Raw genomic sequence first — 23,498 nt, forward strand, 5'->3', positions numbered from 1 at the left:
AGTAACCTGTTGCATAGCTAGGCCCCCCTCTTGCTATAGACCCCAATCCCAGCCAGGCATCTCCCTCCTACAGTATACCCCAATCTCAGCTAAGCAACTCCCCTTTCTTCTGATTCCAAGCCAAGCACCCACACTGCTAAAGACCTTTATCCAAGCCAGGCACCCCCTTGTCGTGGACCCCAATCACACTTGCCCTGCAATAGACCCCAATACCAGCAACCCCCGCTTCTTGCCATAGACCCTGTTTCCCCGCCAGGCCCACCCCCCCCCCCCCCTCCTGCATAGACGCCCAAGTCTCAGCCAGGAACCTCTTTTCAGCTCTAGTCCCCAATCCCAACAGGGACCCCATTCCTGCCCTAGACCCTGATCCCAGCTAGTCAATGCCCTTCCTGCTGTAGACCCCTGATCCCAGCCAGGCAACCCCCCCTTCCTGTTTAGACCCCTGATCCCAGCAACCCCCTTTCTGCTGTAGACCCCTGATCCCAGCCAAGCAGCCTCCTTCCTGCTGTAGACCCCTGACCCCAGCCAAGCAACCCCCTTTCTGTACACCCGATTCCTTCTCTTTCCTGCTGTAGACCGCTGGCAGGTGGACAACCTCTTTCCTGCTGTAGACCCCAATCCCTGCCAGGCACCCCATCGATGGGGATTCCTTTGTCTCACTTGTACAACAATACGACCTTCATTTTTTGGGATATTTCACATTAGTCTACTCTGGGATCCACCTCTTGTAAGACCACCAACTCTGTATTCCTCAGAAAGCAGAGATAAAGATTATCCCATCCCCTTAAAGCTGGCGCAGTAACCTGGTGGTAAAGAGGGGACAGCCATAAATAGAGCTCCCAGCCAATACTATGTATATGGCACGTACATGGCTCTTCACAGCAAAGCAGTAAAAACTTAAAGAAACTTCTGCCCTGGGGGGGTAAAATAAAGTCTGCTTTTAGTCTTTTTAGACTGCTCCCCCATGCCTCCTCAGAACATGCCTCTACCCGACTGTGTACAAGAGTACACAAAACTGGCGACAGAGCAGTACTTGGCACAACTGGGGTGAAAGCCATATTGTAAACAGTCTCAGCATGTCAAAGGACCTGGAGATGATGTAGAGGTGGCACCTAACTACCCAACGCAGCAGCCCTAGACATGATCTGCTGGATGAGGAATCCAAGGTATGACCCATATTCAAAGTCTTGGTTTGGCTGAAATGTACACCTGACCTAGTTTGTAGACGACTGCACATACGCGTCCCCCTCACCCACCAGTATCCCATCACACTGACAGAATGCATGTGGTTATGCGGCCCTCATGTCTGGAGACAGGGGGGGGATGTTATTAGAAATCACAGGGTCCTGTACAGCCTACCTGACAGGGCCTTCTCCCTCCCCCCTCTTTTTCCCCCCCCACCTGTGGTGAAATATCAGGGGCCTAAGCAGACCCTTGATGTCTCACATTTGAGACAAAGAAAGGAACTGACAGATTCCCTGGTCCTTTTCTCTACAGCCCTGCGGCACTAGACAGTAAATGAGTGTGAAGCGCTCCGAGGCTCCCTGTTCATTCACAAACTTAAGCATAGTAAACAATTTACTAAGCTTCAGCGATGAATGGACACAGTGGGGGTTATTTACGAAAGGAAAATCCACTTTGCACTACAAGTATAGTCTCTGTAAATCTGAAGGGGACATGCAAGGAAAATAAAAAACATGATTTTTAGCTAGCACATGATTGGATGATAAAAGCAGCAGAGCTTCCCCTCATTTCAGAGCTCCCCCTCAGATCTACAGCAACTGCACTTTCACTTGTAGTGCAAAGTGGATTTTCCTTTAGTAAATCAACCCCAGTGAGTGATTGGCACCAATCGCTCACTGTATTCATTCTGGAAAGGGAGGGGGCTGGAAAATAGGACCGCACACCCCCGCTCTCCATCCTGAAACATCCGTGTGCCAGCAGCTGGCGGGAGGGGGGGGGGGGGCACACAGGAAGGCCCAGACAGCAGGCGGGGACACATATCAATCCTCCGCAGTGAAGCCTGGGGAAGAAGAAAAAAAAAGGGAGGAGAAGCCACAAGAGTTAGCAATAAGGCAGTACAGCCATCGCTCCCCGTCATGCTTTAGTTTATCTAGCAAGATTACTTTGCAGGACAAGCAAAGAAGCCAAGACCTCTACAGCGTGAATGTGCTTTTAGTATATATGCTGTTGGATACAATAGGAACGTAGATACCATTGTTTTATTCAGTTGACAGTTTCAGCAGTCTATTGTCTATAGCTACAGTAAACAGATAATAGGTAGAATTTGAGAGGGCCGTACAAATTTAAAGCTACAGACATATTTGTTAGGTCTGTTATGGTAAACAAACCGACAGATAAAAAGGGCTCCCTAATGCATTGTCACTAGGACTTAATCATGCATCGGAACCAGGAAAAGTAACCAGCCAAAAAGGACTCATGCTTTAACCACTTAACGCCCGCCGCACGACTATTTACGTCCGCAAAATGGCACGGACAGGCAGATGGGCGTATATATACACGTCCTTGCCTTTCCACAGGTCGGGGGTACGACCTTCCCCCCCCCCCCCCCCCCGCGTGCGGCTTACCTCGGGGAGTGATCCGGGACGACGGCGCAGCTATTAGTTTATAGCCGCTCCGTCGCGATCGCTCCCTGGAGCTGAAGAACGAGGAGAGCCGTATGTAAACGCAGCTTCCCCATGCTTCACTGTGGCGGCGCATCGATCGTGTCATCCCCTTTATAGGGGAGACACAATCGATGACATCAGACCTACAGCCACACCCCCCTACTGTTGTAAACACACACTAGGTGAAGCCTAACACGTTCATTTAATAAAAATGCAATAAAAATATCCCCTATTTTGTAAACGCTATAAATTTTGCGCAAACCAATCGATAAACGCTTATTGCGATTTTATTTACCAAACATAGGTAGAAGAATACGTATCGGCTTAAACTGAGGGAAAAAAAAAATTATATATGTTTTTGGGGGATATTTATTATAGCAAAAAGTAAAAAATATTTTTTTCAAAATTGGCGCTCTATTTTTGTTTATAGTGCAAAAAATAACCGCAGAGGTGATCAAATACCACCAAAAGAAAGCTCCATTTGTGAAAAAAAAAAAAAGGACGCCAATTTTGTTTGGGAGCCACGTCGCACGACCGCGCAATTGTCTGTTAAAGTCTTGAGGCGATTAAGTTCGCATTTAAGTTCGCATTTGCTACGCTATACAAGTTACTCACTCACTCAAAGTGACGCAGTGCCGAATCGCAAAACCTGGCCTGGGCCTTTAGCTGCCTAAAGGTCCGGGGCTTAAGTGGTTAAGACCAAAGTGGAAAAGTCTAACCAACTATTGAAGAAAAATATGCTTTCGCCTGATTCTCCAGCAACTGCCAACTGAGTCCTCGTTGTCGACGAAGATCACCAATACAAGGTAACTGGAGTCAAGTAACAAGCCTATTTCTACGGTTACAGACCATAGTTTCTGCTTATTTGCTAGGCATCTTGTTTGAATTATCTGTCGGCCTTGTACTGCAATACCTAATATGTTAATAGTTTTGTATGTACAGCATTTTTTGTTTAGTAAAAGCTAGGGCCGAAACGAATCGATTAATCGACAACGAATCGATTAATTTCATAATCGATTACAATTTTCATAATCGATTAATCGGCGAGTATCATAATGGGGTTAAAAAAAAAAAAAAACTAAAATGAGCCCTTTATATAGTACAAAAAAGCAAATCGCTACTGTAAATATTACTTTCACTGTCCCACAGTAAAAAAAAAATTAACCCCTTACAGTAGCGATTATTTGCTCTTTGTACTTTTTGTTTTTTTACCCCCATTATGTTACTAAACATCTCAGGCCTGGTTCACACCTCGGTGTGTTTTGGTGCTTTTTTGCAGAAACACACTACAGTTCATTTCCATGTTTTCCTATGAGACACGTTCACATCCATGATTTTTTTTCAGCTGCTGCGTATTTGGAAAGGGCAAGGACTTTTTAATGCAAAACTGCCATTTTGTTTTTTTGGGTTCAATATACTTCAATGGAGAAGCTGCAGAAAAGCATGGAATGTGTATTTGCGGCAATTTGTGTTTTGTAATCTGCCCAACAACAAATTGGCCCAAAAATAAATAAAAACATGCAAATCCTTTTTTTTAAGGCTATTATCCGATTAATCGAAACAATAAATCAGCCAACTAATCGATTATGAAAATAATCGTTAGTTGCAGCCCTAGTAAAAGCAGTTATACACTGCACAGGTCCGAGCTTCCTTGCTTATACTGCAAAGTAACCTTGCTAGCTAGACGCAAGCATAACACTCCTGCACCCCCCCCCCCTTTTGAACTGATGGGGCCTGGCTGTACTGCCTCATCAGTGGCCCTGGCTGGAGATGCTGCCATGGTCACACGACCATAAATGCCTGCACCAATACTATGTCTATGGAGGTGGGCAAATGAGCAGCAATGTAGACACCTCAGACACCAGCTTAGCGTGCAGGGGTGGTGGGTGATTGAAAAGCTAGCCAGTGTCTTCTGGTGCCCTATAGACATTAATTCCCACATCAGGAGACCCCTCTGGACATTAAACTGCCATAGCAAAAACAAATGGCACGCAGGTGGGTGATAAATGGCAGCAGTACATGTCTAATGTACCACATCAGGAATTCATACCCAGGATTTGGGTACATTGGACGAGAGAATGCCCAGAGGGGAGGCAGATGGGGGAGCCGATACAGCGGATCATGTTGGGAGTTGGCGAGGTGGACAGCTGACTCTACAATCTGTCATACAGGATCACCATCAAACCACATTCTCTGCATGGCTGAAACAACGGACGTGACTCACATGGGGCTCTGCAGTACCCAGTACACCAGGCAGTCAGCTGCCGGTGATATGCAGAGAGGCGTGGCTTCCATTCATGAATGAGCCAATCATCTCCAGAAATATACAGTACATGTGATCAGAAAGGCTTTGAAATACTGACAGCTGCGATATATCACAACAACGCCTGTAGTGCCATCTGAGTGAACAAAAGTACATTTAACTCTTCAATGGCAGACCAGAGAAGGGCCAAACAATCCATGATCACAAAAACCCATTTGCTATAAAAGCAGATAAAAATATCACCCCTTCCCCTTTTATACGCAGGAAACCCAAAGAGAACCTGCCGCTTTTACATAAATACTGAGAATCCACATTTAGAAAAATAAAAGGATTTGTAGTCCTTCCTCTGCATTCCCTTAATAAAACTATTTCTCTGCCAGGCGTGGCCTTGCTGGGGCTCTGCCAGGGACAATGCCAAGTCCCCACCGACTACAGGAGTGCATGTCCCCATCGCATTCAGTGCAAATCACCAGCTCCCAGAGGCCACTAAGTGATATCTGGGTGGGATAAACAAAGCCACATTGTAAACCCCCCTCCCCCATCCCCACTGTGAGCCTCTTATCTTGCACACAAGCAAAAAAGTCTTAAACAGGGAAATAAAAAAAATGTGAAAAGGCATCAATAAATAGGTGTTGCAGTCTCTGTTGTGTCACCGTCTGGGGCCCTGGTGTTCGCTCCCCACGTTTCATGTCACCGCCTGGGGGCCCGGTGTTGGCTCCCCATATACAGCAGTCAGTCATTCTTGCTGTTGTGTGAAGTGTCCAAATTCACCACTTGCAGTTCCGTCAGATTACTGCTGCTGCCCGTCTGCTGTCCGATGACCGCCATCTGCAGAACAGAAATTACACGTGACTTATACTGCCATCTGCAGGATAGAACAGATATTGCACATGTGAGCCTGTGTTTTTAAACCCACTTGTTGGACTCCTACCTATAGGTAAGCCTAAGGCCGGGTTCACACCTATGCGAATTGAGTGTGGCTTAAACCGTATCCAATTCGGAGAACATTTCTAAATACATTGTTTTCAATGAGGCCGGTTCACCTATGTCCGATGCATTCGCACTGCCGAAAAACCGCGTGCGTTTTCTAGGCATTGCGGTGCGGCTCAGGTGCAAATTCAGGACCATTATCTTCTATGGGCACGCATCTGATTCGCAGAGGTGTTCATTTCTCTTCAGGATTTTTCTCATTCATCTCAATACCCCCCCCCCCCCCCCTCTCCCAGGTCTCCAAATTCGCAGCTAAAAACGGAACTGATCTGCTGAACACTCCTTATCTCTCTGCAGAGATAAAAGAGCTGAAATTCGCACAGCACTAGTGTGAATCCGGCCTAACCTATAGGTAGTGGAAATATCTCCAAAACGTGTGCCGTTTAGGAGATATTTCACTCGTAGTCCGCCGAAAGTCTTCACTGCGCGGGGAAGAAACAGTACCGATTCTTCCCCAGCCTGTGCTGTGAATTCCAGCTCCTGTGTGCAAGAGTGACGTCATACGGCTCCGGCGAATCACAGTGATTCGATGGAGTCAGCGACCTGGAAGGAAGACACAGAAAATGGATGCTGCCAACTGTAGAGACATCGCTGGATTCTTTTAGAGGTAAATGGCACATAATGGGCTAGAACGCCATGCATACTAGCCCATTTTGCTTTTCATTTACAGGCTGTGCAGCCGGACTAAAGAGGCAGTAAAACCCATCAGGGTTTACCGCCTCTTTAACCGCATCGAATTCACATAACGCATGCATATGACCAGCTTCCGATGAGCCGGTGATCTGCCAGTATGGTTCCAGCTATCCAGATGGTTCCTGTAAAGACTGCGCAGGCGCAATCCTTGACGAAAATCTCCGAACCTCGGCCGGGATCCAGGGCGACGTGGAATTTGAGGAAAGTGGCCAGTCGGCCTCACTTCGCTCGGACGGCTCGCTCCGCCTCCTGGCTTTTTTTTTTTTTTAACATCCTCCAATCCACGGGGGATGTTAAGGAATAAGCCTGGATGCCGGCCGAGGTTTGGAGATTTCCGTCGGCAAGGATTGCGCCTGCGCAGTCTTTACAGGAACCATCTGGATAGGGGAACCTTACCAACAAGTCACCGGTTCACGCGTCTGGGACGGCTGCGGTGCCGTTTTGAAAAGAGTCTGGTTCAGGTGCGATTTCAAGACATTTGTACCTGGATCAGTGAACAAAAAAAAAAAAAAAATAAAAAGTACGGGACTGCAAACAGCAGACGCAAATATGTGAGCCCAGCCGGAGTCCCGTCCACGGCGGAATGGGTCATTCCCCACCCTGCATCACACGTAAACAAAGGGGCAGGATGCTGGTGGCATCAGTGCCCTTATATGGACACATGCCTATAATTTAGCCAATGATATTGACTAAATATGTCTTCACCAACATCCCACCCTTTTGTTTACAATGTGCTGTGGGGCAGGAAGTGTGACCCTGCCCGCAGCAGAATGGACTTCAAAATGCAAAACTAATAAAAATATGATAGATAGAGCCATCTCTCTAAAGTGGATCTTCACCACTGTCCCAAGCATCGCAATAAAAAAAAAAAAAAAAAAAAAAAAATGTAATGATCACCTGCCAATACATGGATTGGTACAGCAAAGCCACCCTCAGTAATACTTTGGGGAGTCTCAACATCTGACATCCTTCATTACCAAATCTTTGATGCCTTTGATGACATGAACTGCCACTCAATTGTAATCTCAGTTTTCCTAATTTCTTGACAACTCTATTGGGCTAGTTAAGTTCGTAGCAATGTACCTTCTCATCCCTTTGCGAGCAGCCCACCCCCATCATCTATGCCTCTAAAACACGCAACTTATGTTTAATATGGAATACTTTTCAAGTCCGCAAAATAGCCCATTCATTTTCCCCCAATTTAGTTTTAAATACTTCCCCCTATTTTTATTACCCCAGTCCATCTTCTGTTTGGATTAAGAGAGAAGTATAGCCAAAGCGATTTTAGCCCCATTTCTTCTATGGCTCACAGGAGTGCAGTTTGAACTGCATCCTGTGACCCATTTTCAGCTGACAGTGGGTTAAAGCCCGCTGTCACTTAGCCAGTCCAGGCTCTGGAGAGATCCTGACTTCTAGTTGGGATCCCCTGGACTGGCAGCTGACTCAGCCTATCAGCGTGCCGCTTAGAGACTGAGCCAGCCGCTCCCACCCCGCCCACAGTCACCGAAGACTCAATGAAGACCGAGAACCGAGCGATCAGCAGTCTTTCATCACTCAGTTTTCAGTCATGGTCTTTAACACTGGGGCGTTGGTGGTAAAGCGCTGCCATTTTTTTTAGAGCCGCTTTACCTTCCTTTTTGCAGTGCTTTTTTGGCCGCTAGCAGGGTGCTTTTTACCTCTGAAAAGCGTTAATGGCACCCGCAAATCGACGCTGCCCATTGATTTCAATGGGTAAGGGTGCTTTAAGAGTGGGGTATACCCCGCTCCTACAGCACCTCAAAGATGATGCTTGCAGGACTTTTATTGGTGTCCTGTCAGCGCACCGCTACAGTGTGAAAGCACTCGGGCTTTCATACTGGAGTGACAGGAGAGGCTCTTTACAGGCGCTATGCAGGTGCCATTTTTAACACTATAGCACCTCAGTGTGAAAGAATCCTTAGAAAAGGCAAGGAACTGACGCTGCATCCACCTAGAGATTATATAACAAAACAGGTCATACTCACCAGCTCTCTGCAGCAGTTTTGCACAGAGCAGCCCTGATCCCCCTCCGGCACTCCTGGCCCCTCCCGCCTGCCAAGTGCCCCAAAGCAAGCAGCTTGCAATGGGGGCACCCGAGCAGGCATACTCCCGAGCCATGGCTCTGCGTTTCCATGCAGATAGACCTGTGGCTCGACCTGCCTCCTCTTATTGGCTCTGGCTGTGATTGACAGAGGGAGCCAATGGCTCCGGATGCTGTCTCAGCCAATGAGGGAGAGTTCCCAGGTCAGGCTTAAGTATAAGACGGGGCTAGGGGGAGCTGCTGCACACATCCTCGTTTATACAAAAAGGTAAAAAAAAATTTTTTTTTACAACATTAATATTAATCCTTATGGGGGCGTGGCTTGGACATGGCGGAGTGAAGAAGCTCATTGCTAGAGCTCCCGACTCTTACCTTTTGGCTAATATGTCTTTATACAGCAATTCTTACCTCATTTGCCATGAGCTACCATAAGAGACGAAAGACCAGGGGTTCATCTAGAGCGGTGGCAACGACACCGATCAGCAGCTACTTTCAATATACCCCCCGGGCTCAAGAGACACGTGGCGGCCTGCGGCCTACTTCCTTGCCCCTCTCTCCTATGGCAGCCTCGCAACACTCGGTGCCAAGCTCACTGGCAGGTATACGGCCAATCCTGGTCCCCGCACCCGGTGCCTCGGGTTGCGCTAAGCCGACTTCCCAACCTGCAGGGGAGGATGCCGATATCAGGGCGCTGCTGCAGGCCCTCCCCATTAAGGCAGACATGAAGGCCCTGGTGCTGAGAGTGGAGGAGCAGCACCGACGGGACTTCCAGCAGATTAGAGCCGAGGTCGGCGGCTTGGATGACCGATTTACTAGGGGGGAGGCTTCGGTCAGCGCCCTAGAAGCCAGAGTAGCCCAGATGGAGCAGGCACATTCGCTCTACCAGGACCAGCTGGCAGAGGTCCAATTACACGCTGAGGACCTTGAGAACCGGAGCCGCCGCAACAACTTGCGCCTCCGGGGATTACCGGAGGCGACGGGTCCTGAGAACCTCCTGGAAACGGTCAGATACATTTTTCTTGGCATCCTGGACCTAACCCCACCGGCGACCCTGGAGTTTGATAGGGTACACAGGGCGCTCGGACCTAGACCGGCTGATCAAGATCGTCCCCGGGACGTGATCTGCCGTGTGCACCGTTATGCTCAGAAAGAGCAGATCCTGCGGGCCGCCTGGCAAAAGGGCCTGATTGATTTTGATGGGGCATCGGTGTCCGTTTTCCCGGATGTGTCTCGGGCGACTCTGCAGAGGAGAGCGATGCTGAAGCCCTTGTTGGAGACCCTGCGCCGAGCGGACCTGCCTTACCATTGGGGATTCCCTCTTCAGCTAACAGCTCGCAAAGGCAGCTCCGCGTTCACGCTGAGGCGGTACACTGATCTACCGGAGACGTTTCGTTTCCTGGACATGCAGGCGATTCCGCTGCAGGATTGGCTGCGTCCCCTTCCCGGGAGAGAACCTCGCTCATCGCTTCAGCCACCGCACCAGGGATTGCCCCGCCGCTCCTCCAGACGCCACCGGGGAGATCTGATGCCGATCAGGGCTCATGATCCGGAACCATGACCCGGAGAAACTCTACAGGTGACTGGCCGTTGATCTGTACTGCTTCTGGTATGTCCCCCGCGATTGTCCCAGTGTACTGTTCACCCCTCCCGCCGACAGTTGTCGGGCTGACATGTTTCTCCCCCGGCTACACACCTGTTTGCCCAGCCTTGGGGGGTCCCCCTCTGTGCGGCTCGCTTGACAGCTGGGAGCGGACGTTCCTGCTGGCTGCGAGGCGCTTCTTCATGCTGAGAGACTGTTGCTGTGCCAGGCGGGGACCACATGCCCAGATTGGGGGGGGAACTGTTAGGCCACCGAAGTTGGCAATGGGCTTCTTAACTGACTGTGTTGTCCCCTAGGCTGGTCCCACTAACTTTGATGCCCCATGTACTAAAATGTTAGTTTTTATCAGGCTATAACTACCTATGAGTATGCCAATCTTGACGTGACAGAAGTGTATTATACACGCCTCACTTGCTGTGCTACTATTACTTGCTGTGCCTGTGACAACTGTTATGTTATAAATGCCGGCCATGTTGATTGTCTGCTTTGTGTAGGGCACTTGCTCTGTTATGGCTTACTGTTGCGCTAGCGCCCCATGCAATGTCTTAAGGATTTGCTGCGCGAGCGCCTACTTGCTATGCAAGTGACATGCATGCTGCTACGGGTTTGGTGCTGCACTAGCGGGTTTTTGCTATACCATAGATTGAGTGGCTGCTGCGCTATAAAGCTGCCCTACAAAAGAATTACCTGGTTACCTGGGATGCCGACACCCGTTTCCGGGCTGGACCTTATGTTTGTTCTCTTCTTTGGTCCATACCAGCCAATTGTGTGTTTTTTGGTCTTCCCTTTGTTTCCCCTCTTCTGCTGTTCACATTGAAAGTTTTACTGTAGTTTGGGTAGGGATAGGGAGCTCCTGATCCCTGCTGTGTACAACCACCTTCCCCCCCATAGGAGGGCACCTTTTCATTGGCTCAGCTTGGGAGCCATTGGGGTGCTTCGAGACGGTGTCTTACGCGCCTTTGACGTATTAGTATTCTTTGACTTTTCCTCCTATTCTCACTTCCTACTCTCGTTCTCTACTCTTCCTCTTCTCTCTCATATCTCTTTTTTCGTTCTCCATGCCTCATTCAGCCGTGACAATGCTCACTGATAAAACAGAGCTCATTCGTCTCGTTTCTATCAACGTGAAGGGTTTAAACACCCTGGAGAAACGCTCCACGTTGCGGACCAATCTGAGGCACATGAAGGCCCACGTGTGTTTCCTTCAGGAGACGCATTACCGCGCAGACAAGCTATCAAAACTTCAAGACCGCTTTTTCCCCCCTAACGGTTTACCATGGCTGTTCCTCTGATTCGGGGTACTACCCAATGGCAGTTGAAAGACCATTGGAGCGATGCAGAGGGAAGGGGGAACCCTGGTGACCTTAGTCAATTTATACCTCCCCAACTCGAACCAGATCCCCTTCTTGGAACAAATTCTGAGTTAAGCGATTTTGCTGAAGGGGGCAGTGATACTGGGCGGGGACATGAACTTTGTCATGGACCCAGCTCTGGACTCCTCCAGGAATACCTCGCCTATCTCTTAAGCAACGCTGAAAAGGCTTAAGAAGAACTTCCATGTGTTCCACTTGGTGGATGTGCGGCGCATCCTTCATCCGAACCACAGGGACTATACATTTCTCACACACCGACTCATACACCAGGATCGATCCTTTTATGTTGCCTCAATCGCTCCTATCTAGGGTGACCTGCCTCGATTGGCTCTATTACCGTCTCAGACCACGCCCCGGTTCTTGTAGACATTGATCTGCGCCTGCCCTCAGCGACGCAGCGGATTTGGAAGCTTAACGACTCATTGATCCAAATGCCAGGGGTGGCCGAGGAGGTGTCCGGGGAGTTGAGACAGTACTTTTCCACAAACGTGAACCGCAAGATTACTCTTACAGTGGTGTGGGAAGCGCACAAGAGTTACATTAGGGCACACAGCAGCAAAAGGCTGCATTCCCCCTGAACTGGAAACAGACCCAGCCTCAGTCAGTGGTCGGTTGGTTGAAAAGAGTAGCGGATATCCATGCAATGGAGATCTTTGTGGCCACGGAAAGGGGCCTGAATGAAATTTTCTACAACATGGTTCCACTGGCACAAATTAATTTATTCAGAGGAATGCGGTCAGTTGATGGCCCGGTCCCCCTGAAAGGGATGGACCGTGAATGCTCCCCGGCTGGGGTGATAGCGATTGGATGGTGGTATTACCCCCCCCCCCCCACCCTCCTCCGTCTCCCACTCTGTTCTTCCTTCTCGTTACTCTGTCAGAGGTAGAATTTGAGCCAGGTGACCAACCGGCTCTAAAATACTCTCTTTTTAAAAACAAATGGGCGGAAGCCGCAAAATGGGCCATGCGGAGTGCAGAGGATCCCCGCTCCTTGGAAAAGCGCTGTGAGCTCCCTCTGCTAGCTTATTTCTCTAGGAAGTTTCATGTATGTATGGTGGTGGGGGGGGGGGGGGGGGGGGAGTGCTAAACTCACTGTAAAATAATTCTGAGATGTCTCTGTATTTCTGTATGGTCTTCCTTCCTAAATAAAGAATTTACAAAAAAAAAAAAAAAATTATTAATCCTTATACTGTGCCTTCCATCTAATGGCAGTTTTACATACTTTTGCACTTTAACGTAAAGCTTCTATAAAATGATATATAAAATGAAAAAAAAGCATACACAACACAAGTGGAGGTCCGCCCACCACTGAAAAAATTAAAAGCCAGCACAGCTGCACATACTGTAGCTGCTGACTTTTAATAAAGCGGACACTTACCTGTCCTGGAGTCCAGCGATGTCGGCACCGCAGCACATTTCCATCAGCTGTTGGGTGCAATACCCGCTGCTCCTGGAAGTAGGAACAGGATACCTGTGAAAGACAGGTATCCTTCCCCGTCCAAAAAGGTGCCAAATGTGGCACGGGGGAGTAGTACAAGCGGAAGTTCCACTTTTGCGTAGAACTCCGCTTTAATGACTGAACGTTTCTACTACAGAAAAGGGAAGTGTTAGTTACGTACCTGGTGAAGCTGCACTGCAGACACTGGGATCTGGACGGTGCCAGGTGGTGCTGTGAGGAAAACTTGCTGTACTCCACCTGTGAGACAGACACAAAAAGCAGTCTAAGAGAGACCATCTTATAGAAGAATAATTCACACCATGCTGAAGTGTCAAAAGCCCTTCCCTTCCCTCCCCCCCCCCCCAACCACTGCAAACGTTTGTGGGTAGATGAGGAAGAGTGCCAGTATACAGCATGCAGTTATCACTCAGGCCTTACCCTGCTCCTGCGAGTGGGACACCTGCATCTGTGGAGAGGAGAAGGCATTGAGCACCGCCAGGCTCCCATCTGTCAAACCCTGAGTGGGAGCATACATGACAGCGTGCGAACTGGGGTACATCATGTGACCGCTCACTGTGGTGGGCACAGAGGAAGTCATGATAGCAGCGGGCAAGGTCACTAGTGGAAGAGACAGACAGTACATTAAAAAAGGAGAGCTCTGTCTGTCATTGCACTTCATTGTCATCATATCCGAACCCCACTCCCGGCCATGGCTACAGTGACCAATAACACCCCTCAGACATATCCGTCTCTCACACACAATGTCAGCTGTCCATACACACCAGCCAATGCCGGAAGAGCATCTGTCACACAGGAAGGGGGATTACCTACATATGCCGGTCTGATTCTCAACGACACATCGCAGTGAGAGAACTTTTATTTCACCCTCATCAGCCTAGGTGCACACAGCGTTCAGCCCCCCAAAAAATCAGAGCATGTAACAATCGCCATCTTCAATCTACTGCATTATGTGCACACATACCATACAAGACGGCTGACCAATCTGCGGCTATTAAAAGTGCACAGACATCCAGCAATTACATTAAATCAGCACACACGCAGAAAGGTTTCAGCCAATAGTCGCACAAACCTGTCCCACTAGCGGACGTCTGGACCAAATCTGAGCTGCTGTCGCTGGACGGAGAAGCCTGCGTGGCCGAGTGAACTTGGATGGCTTGTACAGGAACCTGCTGAGCTACAGCTCCCCCTGCTGGAAAAACAAAGCAATCCCTTCACAGAGAAGCAGGAATGGGGCAGTCTACAAGACTGATCAGCGCCTGGCACCACAGTACAAGAGAAACATTTGGAGAAAGGGATGGTCAACTGAAATGAGCCCTACCGAGTCTGGGCAGTCATATGAATTATAATCCATACATTTACTGTCAAGGGAGGAGCAGGAAGGGACTGGATTCTTAAGCAGTTTAAAGTCCTAGAACAGGGGGGTAAGTAAACTGGAAGTAGGGTAGTGCCCAATCAAAACTTTCTAAACAAAGGGCCAGTTTACTGTCCTTCAGACTTTAGGGGGACTGGACTGTGGCCATGGCGAGTATGAAATTTATCAGCATCAGTTGGAGTAAATAATGGTGCATCGTTGGGGTGGTAAGGAATTGGCAGGGAACTGGGCCCCCCAACGTCGGGGCATTGGTAGGGAATGAAATGGTGCCCCAAGAGCCGGATAAAAGCAAAGGGCCACATCCGCACCCCCAGGCAGCAGTTTGGAAACCACGGTCCTAGAGGAAAGTCCCTTTAAAGGCTTAACAGAATTCTAATCTGTGCCTAAAAAGGCAGAGGACAAATGACCAATAACCAGATTTGGCTGTGGTCCCCTTGCATTTGATCCATGTGGAGGCGGCCATCTTGGAAGAGGCAGGGCTTTGCTTCTTCATGTCAGCCTCCAGCCAAGAGAACAGTGAGCGGCACAGTAGTGACATTACCAAATCATGTTACAAATCTGACAACAGCATATGCATGACTATATACAATTGAGGCTACAGAATAGGAGTGCGGGCACAACTGCTAGTTTTCCCAGAGAAGGGTAGATTTTCAGAGTACTGGTTGGGAACAATTAAAGTAAAAAAAAAAAAAAAAAAAAAAAAAAAAAAGAAGTCTTTAGTTTTGGATGGAGGGATTAGACACCCTGCTAGTTTGTATTGCTGTCTGTGCCCTTATTAGGGAGATTACCCTCCATTTGTCCAGTCTTATTAGCGTTGAAAAAAAAATAATTGGGTTATCCCCAGAAAAGTAAGAAATCTTTCAATGGGAACACTAGTTCTGATGGCGTGGGGGTGGCCAAGGAATTCCCTTAAAAGGGGCTGTAAACCCTCGTTTTTCACCTTAATACATCCTATGCATTAAGGTGAAACACCTTGTAGTGTCTGGCCCCGCAGCCCCCGCCCCCCCCCCCCCGTTTTACTTACCTGAGCCCTGAATTTCTGTGTGCGCAATTCTGCGTCACTCTACGGCATAGGTCTTCAAACTACGGCCCTCCAGTTGTTCAGGAACTACAATTCCCTTAATGCCTAGTCATGTCTGTGAATGTCAGTGTGTTACAATGCCTCATGGGATGTGTAGTTCAACAGCTGGAGGGCCGTAGTTTGAGGATCCCTGCTCTACGGCTTCTCATTGGATAGATTGACAGCAGTGCAGCCATGGGCTCCCGCTGCTGTCAATACAATGACACGGGCACAGAGTCATACACTCTGTAGCTATGGACGCCAAGTGTATGACACAGGAGTGCGCCTGCAAGGTAACCCCTTCGGGAGACAGCTTCCCAGAGGGGGTTATCTATTGCGGGGAGGGGCCACGAGAGCTGCCGTGGGACCCCAGAAGGAGGATCGGGGCCACTCTGTGCAAAACAAACTGCACAGTGGAGGAAACTGACATGTTTGTTATATAAAAAAACACAACGAACGAACGAACGAACGAGAGAGAAAAAGACTTGTATTTTCTTTTTAAAGTGGTTGTAAACCCACTTGACTTTTGCCTACAGGTAAGCCTATAATAAGGCTTACCTGTAGGTATAAAGAATATCTCCTAAACCTGTACGGTTTAGGAGATATTCCCCTCGCAATGCGCCGCTGATTGCAGTGGCGAATGCGCAGGGGGGGGTTACTCGGCTGAAGGGCTGGCCCCACCGACCCATGCCAGAAAGGAAATCTCCCACACGGGTATCGCCGCTCCAGCGCTGTGATTGGCTGGAGTGGCGATACCCGGAAGACACGCCGAGGCTCAGCGTGGACCAGGTAAGTTACCTACCTCGTTCCGAGGCAAGTATTTCATAATGAGCTAATATGCGGTGCATATTAGCTCATTATGGCTTTTTCCTTGCAGGTGTAAAGAAAAATATATATATATATATATATATATATATATATATATATATATATATATATATATATATATATATATATATATATATATATATATATATGCGGGTTTACAACCGCTTTAACTGAACCTATATTGTCACTTTAATTTGCGATTTCTTCTTTTCCCATTTACATTAGATTATGGGACAGGAAGGGAAATCTCCCCAACGTGGCACAGATGGAAAACAGGAAAAACCCTCCCCAAAAAAAAAAAAGAAAATGCCCATAGTTCTACTGAAACAATTCTAATAGGCAAGATTTTACAGAACTAGTGCATAGTCTAACAGGAAGACCTGTATTAATCAGGTGTGATCATAACAGTCTATATCGCAGGGATGTGGCTTACCAGACATCAGGGTGAAGCCAGAGGGCAGCTGCATCAGGCCTCCAGAACTTATGGTATTGCCTTCTGTCTTGAGAACAGTTCCGTTGGCACTGGTGACAGGTGCCAGGTAGTTTGTAATGGGGAAAGAGTGCCCACTGGTAACCTGCATAGAGGTGGATGTGGTGGGCGCCGTCTGGATGGTGGAAGTGCCCGGGAGATTGGAAATTGTGAAAGCTGGCTTCAGGGAGTCCTAAGGGGGAAAAAAAAGGAGAGAGATGGTTAAAAAAAAAAAATATATATATATATATATATATATGTATTTTCAAGTCTATTACCACATATAGAAACCCCAAAACAAGAACATGCATGGTGGAAACTTAAAGCAGATCTTCACCCTTTGTAAACACTTCCCTCCTCTCCATAGCTTGTTAAAACTGCGGTAGCTTGTTAAAACTGGCCCTGCACCCTCCATGCTCATCATTTGCCTAGGCGAGGTGGTCTCCAAACTTTACCAAGTGGCCAGTTTACTGTGCTTCAGACTTAAGGTGGCCGAATGTGGCCATTGGAAATGGAAATTGGGTCGTGGGAGTCAACAATGCATCTTTGGTGCCAGTGGAAGGAATAGCAGCCCCATCATTGGTGCGAGTGGGAGAAATAATGCCCCATTGTTGGTGTCAGTAACAGGAATTATGCCCCATTGTTGATGTCAGTAACAGGAATTATGCCCCATTGTTGATGTCAGTAACAGGAATTATGCCCCATTGTTGATGTCAGTAACAGGAATTATGCCCCATTGTTGATGTCAGTAACAGGAATTATGCCCCATTGTTGATGTCAGCAGAAGGAAAATTGCCCCAAGGGCCGGATAAAGGTCGAAGGGCTGCAGTTGGAGACCACTGGCATAGGCAAAATGAAGTACACGGTACTTGCTATGCTTCATGGGATATATAGGCCACATGTCCCAGGAGGGATTCAGTGCATCCCAAAAGTAGTCACAGCCGTATTCCAAAAAAGGATTACATTTTCCTCAAAATTCTACAAATAACCACACATAATGACAACGTGAAAGAAGTCAGTTTAAAACTCTGATGGATGCAACAAGACGTCCTCTTGTCTCCTTCTCACTGTATCCTTACTGTGGAGGAGTGTGGGGTGTACCAAGATGGCGGCGACATAACTCCTATTCCATTAAACAATTCTGACAGGTCACCTAATCTGATGGAACACCGGCTAAACCGAAAAAACCTGGGGGAGGAGCTGCACAGACATTTTTTACCTTCATGTATTGAAGGAAAGGGAAAAAAAAAAAAAAAAAAAAAAGAAGAAAAGAAGAAAAGAAGGGACAGAAGGAAAGGGAAAAAAAGGGAAAGAAAGAGAAAAGGGACAGAAGGAAAAGGGGAAAGAAAGAAAAGAAGGGACAGAAGGAAAAGGAAAAAGAAAAAGGGGGAAAGAGAAAAGAAGGGACAGAAGGAAAAAAAGGGAAAGAAAAGAAAGGGAAAGAGCAAAGAAAGGGACAGAAGGAAAAGGGAAAGAAAAGAAAAACTAAAAAGAAATAAATGAAAAGGAGAAACAGACACCCCCTTTATTCAGCCACAGAATGCAGATCTTGTGTTTTGGGTCATCTTGAAGTAATCTGTACATCAGAAGGACATCTACAGAAGACAGCTTATGTTCCAGCACAGCGACCTCCTGTGTTAGGGCAGTGCTGGCCTCTCGGAAAGACACGGTGCAGAGAGAAGAAAGATAACTGCTATCCAAATGAATTTAGAAGCAGCATGTGATGATGGGGACACTCTGTCCTTAGCTCAGCCTACACATGCTGCATGCCACCCAATCCATCATTATCTTGTCACGCTGGAAGTCACGACTCCCCCCTATAATGCTCCAACCCAGAGAAGAGATCAAAACACACAAACACACACATGCCTGGCCAGTCTGCATGAGGGGGCACAAGGGGTCCTGTTACACAGCAACACAGCACTGTGCAGCACACTCATCACATGAAGAGCACCAAACACAAAAACTGTGATCTTCATATTAAAAAAAAAGAGGAACAGCTGCTAATCTTAAGCGATCTTCACCATCGTGGCTCATATATGTGACCTGCAGGTGGGTAGTCTTAAACGTTGAGCAGTCGCACGCATGTAAACACTTTGTGGTGCTGAGTGCGCACTTCCAGCAGAGTAACCATTGAGTACCCGAAAGCCGATACATACATGCGTTAGGGAGCTTTCCGATTACGTGACTGCCAATCACAGAGGTCACATGATCAGAATGCCTGCACCGGTGCTTAAGGGAATTCAGAACTTGTTAAAGGGCTGGAAGAGGGTGGCGGGACCGGGTTAAATTGTAAGTAAACACCCCCCCCCCCCTATCGTTTTCAGCCAAGGGAGCTGCCATCTTTGCCTACGTTTTTTTTTTTTTTTAAAGGTTGTTTTTTTTGTAAACAATAAAAAAAAAAAAAAAATTAAACACTACACAGGTGTATTATCCTAGCGAACTTCGCTTCAAAGTGCAATACAATACTCGGGTATACAGGTAAACATTGTGAAACAGCATACAGAAAATATCACCACATAGCACAATCTACCCTAGTCAGGGCCTAGGCATCTTTGCCTCCGTTTAATCTACAACTGCCATGATACTACACATGTGATCATGTTGGGACACCAGCCATTGGATGGTTTGACGGTTTGGTTGAGAGCACAACCAATGGGGGGCGTTACGTTTCCGGCATGTGCCAGAAATGAAACTATTATGGATGGGTTTACTTCCGCTTTAAGGCTGAATAACAGGAAAATAAAAACAAACAAACAAACGCAGGCAAAGTGCGAATTACACCCATTTTTAACATGGAACTTCCAGAATCTGTTTTGCACAAGGCCTATGGAGACACGCAATCCAAGGAATGGTTGGCACCCTGAGAAAGCAAGAGTTCTACTGTTTGGCATGTTGCCATCAGTTGAACAAGCTTACAGGGGGGGGGGGTAAACACACAGATGACCTATATAGGTGATTCTCCATTAATCATTCTAAGGCAGAGCTGGATCCTAGATCTTAAAGTGGTGACTGCAGACAGGTCCAGTGCCCAGGCCTCCAATATATCTCTACATCTCTACGGGCCAGATCCAGAAAGAAATACATTGGCGCTGCGTATCAGAGATGCACTAGGCCGCCGTACCTTACCTGGTGCATTTTCGAATCCTCAGCGAGTTCGCGCCGTAAGTTATGGCAGCGTAGTGCATTTCTGGCGGTGCATTTCAAATTGGGCGGGTTTCATTTAAATGAAGCGCGTCCCCACGCTGAATGAAATGCGCATGCGTCGTTCCTAAATTTCGAAGACGTACACCTGTCGGATCTAACCCAGAAGCCGTCGTATCTTGGTTTGAGGATTCAAAACACCGATACGACGCGGGAAATTTGAAAGTACGCCGGCGTATCAGTAGATACGCTGGCCTACTTCGTCTGTGGATCTGGCCCTATATCTCAAAAAAAAAAAAAAAAAAATTGTAAAATACATGCATTTCCCCAGAGGATTCATCAGTTCACCTGGAGTTTACATACATCGTGATGTACTAATAAAGGAAAAACACCAGGGAAGGGCAGAGATCGAATGTGTGTCATGTAAGGGAAAGAAAAGGGAATGGTTTATTTCATTTTTTTTTTTTTAGTTTTACAAAAAACACAAAAAGTTAGGCAAAACAAAGAGGAATTTGGGTCAGCATTGTTTTTGGCTGGCCAAGTGGTCACATCAAAGGGGGGGGGGGGGGTCGGTGTATAAGGCATTAGAATTATATTCCATTTGCTAGCACTCTGTTACAAAACAGGTGTGACATTGTCAATGCCCTGGGAGGGGGGCAGAGGCCGCCTACAGCACCACTATCTTAGACACCAGGAGACCAATCACCACCCTGAAAAGTCAGGATCAGGGGGGCTGTTAAGCTCCTGACACCTAAAAAAGGTGCCATTTGTCACATGTTTCTGTAAGAAAGCATTTTGCAATTTAAAGTGTAATTAAAAGGGCAAACAGAAAAGGTGAGGGAGAAAGGATTGGAACACCTGTTGGGATTTATGAAGAAATTAGCTTTTATACGTATGCCACTACATATTTTTAGTAAAAAAAAAAAAAAATTTAAAAGATTCCAATAAGCGTATATCGATTGGTTTGCGCAAAAAGTTATTGTGTCTTCAAACTGTGGGATAGATTTGGACAGTGCAGATTCCATGTGATCAGCACAGGACCACTACTCTCCCAAGACAACAAAAACTAGTAGAACACACCAAACTGAGCATGTGCAGCCTGTCCCCTAGCTCTGTACTATCAGGAGATGGATTGGGGACAGTGGAAGAAGGGGAGTATCAAACAGCCTTTTAACCACTTCCCGACGGCTGTACGACTATATACGGCCGCCGGGTGGCTCTACTTCTCTGGGAGGCCGTGTTTTTACGGCCGCCCCTTTTCGCGTTCCCCGCGCGCGCTCCCGAGCGCGCAGCGGGGAACTGCTGTGCTGGCCGTGTCCCTTGGACACAGCCAGTCACAGATCGCCGTGAACGGCCAATCGGAGCGGCCGTTTCCTAGGCGATCTGTGCGGCCAATGAGAGATGATCTCATATGTTTACATATGAGATCATCTCTCATTGCCGGCTCTCGCAGACAGCGGTGCTGTCAGGGGAGAGAGGAGACGGATCTGTGTCTCTTGTACATAGAGACACAGATCGGTCACCCCCCCAGTCACCCCCCCTCCCCCACAGTTAGAACACTAATTAGGATACACATTTAACCCCTTCCTCACCCCCTAGTGTTAACCCCTTCCCTGCCAGTCACATTTATACAGTAATTAGTGCATATTTATAGCACTGATTGCAGTATAAATGTGAATGGCGCCAAAAATGTGTCAAAAGTGTCCGATGTGTCCGCCATAACGTCGCAGTCCCAATAAAAAAAAAATCGCAGATCGCAGCCATTTCTAGTAAAAAAAAAAAAAATAATAATAATAATAATAATAATAAATAATAATAATTCTGTCCCTTATTTTGTAGGCGCTATAACTTTTGCGCAAACCAGTCGCTTATTGCGATTTTTTTTTTTTTTTTTACTAAAAATATGTAGAATACGTATCGGCCTAGACTGAGGATAAAAAAAAAAAAACGTAAAAAAAAAAAATTGAGCTATTTATTATAGCAACAAGTAAAAATATTTTTTTTTTTTTTCAAAATTGTCGCTCTATTTTTGTTTATAGCGCAAAAAATAAAAACCGCAGAGGTGATCAAATACCACCAAAAGAAAGCTCTATTTGTGGGGAAAAAAGGACGTTAATTTTGTTTGAGCCACGTCGCACGACCGCGCAATTGTCAGTTAAAGCGACGCAGTGACGAATCGCAAAAAGTCCTCTGGTCAGGAAGGGGTTTAAGTGCCCAGTAAGGAAGTGGTTAAACACAATGCAGAGGATTAACCCCTTAGGTTCCGCAGTGAGTATAACAAGCATGCTTTATTGCATATACAGACTGGTTTTACCATTGTGGGGTTAGTAACACTAATGCCCAACTATTATTATTTTGCTAGCCTCTGACTGGTTTATATTGGGTTAGATATAGCCTCAGTGCTTGTCAGGGGGGGGGCGATTGAAAATATTTGTAGCAGAGTGAAGATGGGTTAGATCTACTGTGCGCCTTCCTGTCCCAGCAACATCACCCACCACACCTTGCACTGGTATCAAAGGCATAAGAAAACAAAAGTTCTCTTAGTGGGGGGGGGGGGGGCGCACAGACCAATAACACAGCTGAATTTTTAAAAGTAGTTCTAAAGTTAAAGCGGAGTTCCAACCACAATTAGCATTTTTTAAATGTATGTCCTTCCATCCTGCGTTATTAAACAAATCCGGTCACTTACTATTTTACAATCCGCCGCCGATCCGCATAGATATTCAAAAAAGATAGTTTATAAAACTAAGTCCACACCGTTGTCATTTTGCTTGTGGCCATTGTGAAGCCTACAAGCACTTACTTCCTGGAAGTCTTGGATGGGGAGTGATAATTGGACAGCGCACTGCATCCTGGGAAATGATGACACACATTTCCCAGGAGCATTAGAGGGAGATGTCAGAATCCTAGGTGGTTTCCAAGGCAGATTTGGGGACTGCATAGCAACAGGCATTTCCAGATGAGTAAAAAAACATTTTTTTTTACTTTTTTTTAGGTCTAATGAGCACAATAATGAAAAAAAAAAAATTTGGGATGGAAACTCCACTTTAAAGTAGAACACTAAGAGGCAAGTGCAAAGGGGATTTGAACGCTTGTCAGTGTTTATTGCCTTCTGCACCCTAGTTAAAGTGGTTGTTGTACACCCTGTATAACCACTTTTACCTACAGGTAAGCCTGGATTACGACTTACCTGTAGGTGCTGGAAATATCTCCTAAACCTACACAGTTTAGGAGATACTTACAATAGTGACGAGCGCCGATGTCTATGGAGCATGTGCTGTAGACAGCGGCGCAGGCGCACTTTAGAAATGGCACGACTGCCGTTTTTTTCTAAAGGAAAGTCATGCCGTGACTGGCGGCTCCCGCGGGCATGCGCAGAAGTGACGTCACATGACTCCGGCCAGTCACAGAGCTGTAGTTATCGGCCCTGGAAGGAAGAGGGGTGAAGAATAGACGCTTCCTTTGCAGGGAAGTAAAACCCATCAGGGTTTACTTCCCTTATTATACAGGTTTTATATAGAGCCAACAGTTTGCGCAGCGCTTAACAAAATAAAGGCAGACA

General features: G+C 47.1%; 1 protein-coding gene across 9 annotated transcripts in view; it reads right to left on the minus strand.

Annotated features, from left to right (window-relative positions):
• Positions 1-4,618: 4,618 nt before the first annotated feature.
• The window catches only part of SRF (serum response factor), a 52,100-nt gene continuing 33,220 nt past the window's right edge, over positions 4,619-23,498 (minus strand). For 4 of the 9 annotated variants that reach the window (XM_040351720.1, XM_040351717.1, XM_040351718.1 and 1 more), the window contains 6 exons: positions 16,757-16,985; positions 14,133-14,252; positions 13,481-13,660; positions 13,224-13,300; positions 12,698-12,745; positions 4,619-5,718 (listed from right to left, as the gene is read on the minus strand). In XM_040351720.1, coding sequence (XP_040207654.1) covers positions 5,623-5,718; positions 12,698-12,745; positions 13,224-13,300; positions 13,481-13,660; positions 14,133-14,252; positions 16,757-16,985 — 750 coding nt within the window. In that variant the 3' untranslated portion in view covers positions 4,619-5,622. The remainder of the gene's footprint in view (positions 5,719-12,697; positions 12,746-13,223; positions 13,301-13,480; positions 13,661-14,132; positions 14,253-16,756; positions 16,986-23,498) is intronic. The other 5 variants (XM_040351721.1, XM_040351719.1, XM_040351722.1 and 2 more) reach the window with 4 other exon arrangements.

This window comes from Rana temporaria, chromosome 4, assembly GCF_905171775.1.
Source record: "Rana temporaria chromosome 4, aRanTem1.1, whole genome shotgun sequence".
NCBI classification, from domain to species: Eukaryota; Metazoa; Chordata; class Amphibia; order Anura; family Ranidae; genus Rana; species Rana temporaria.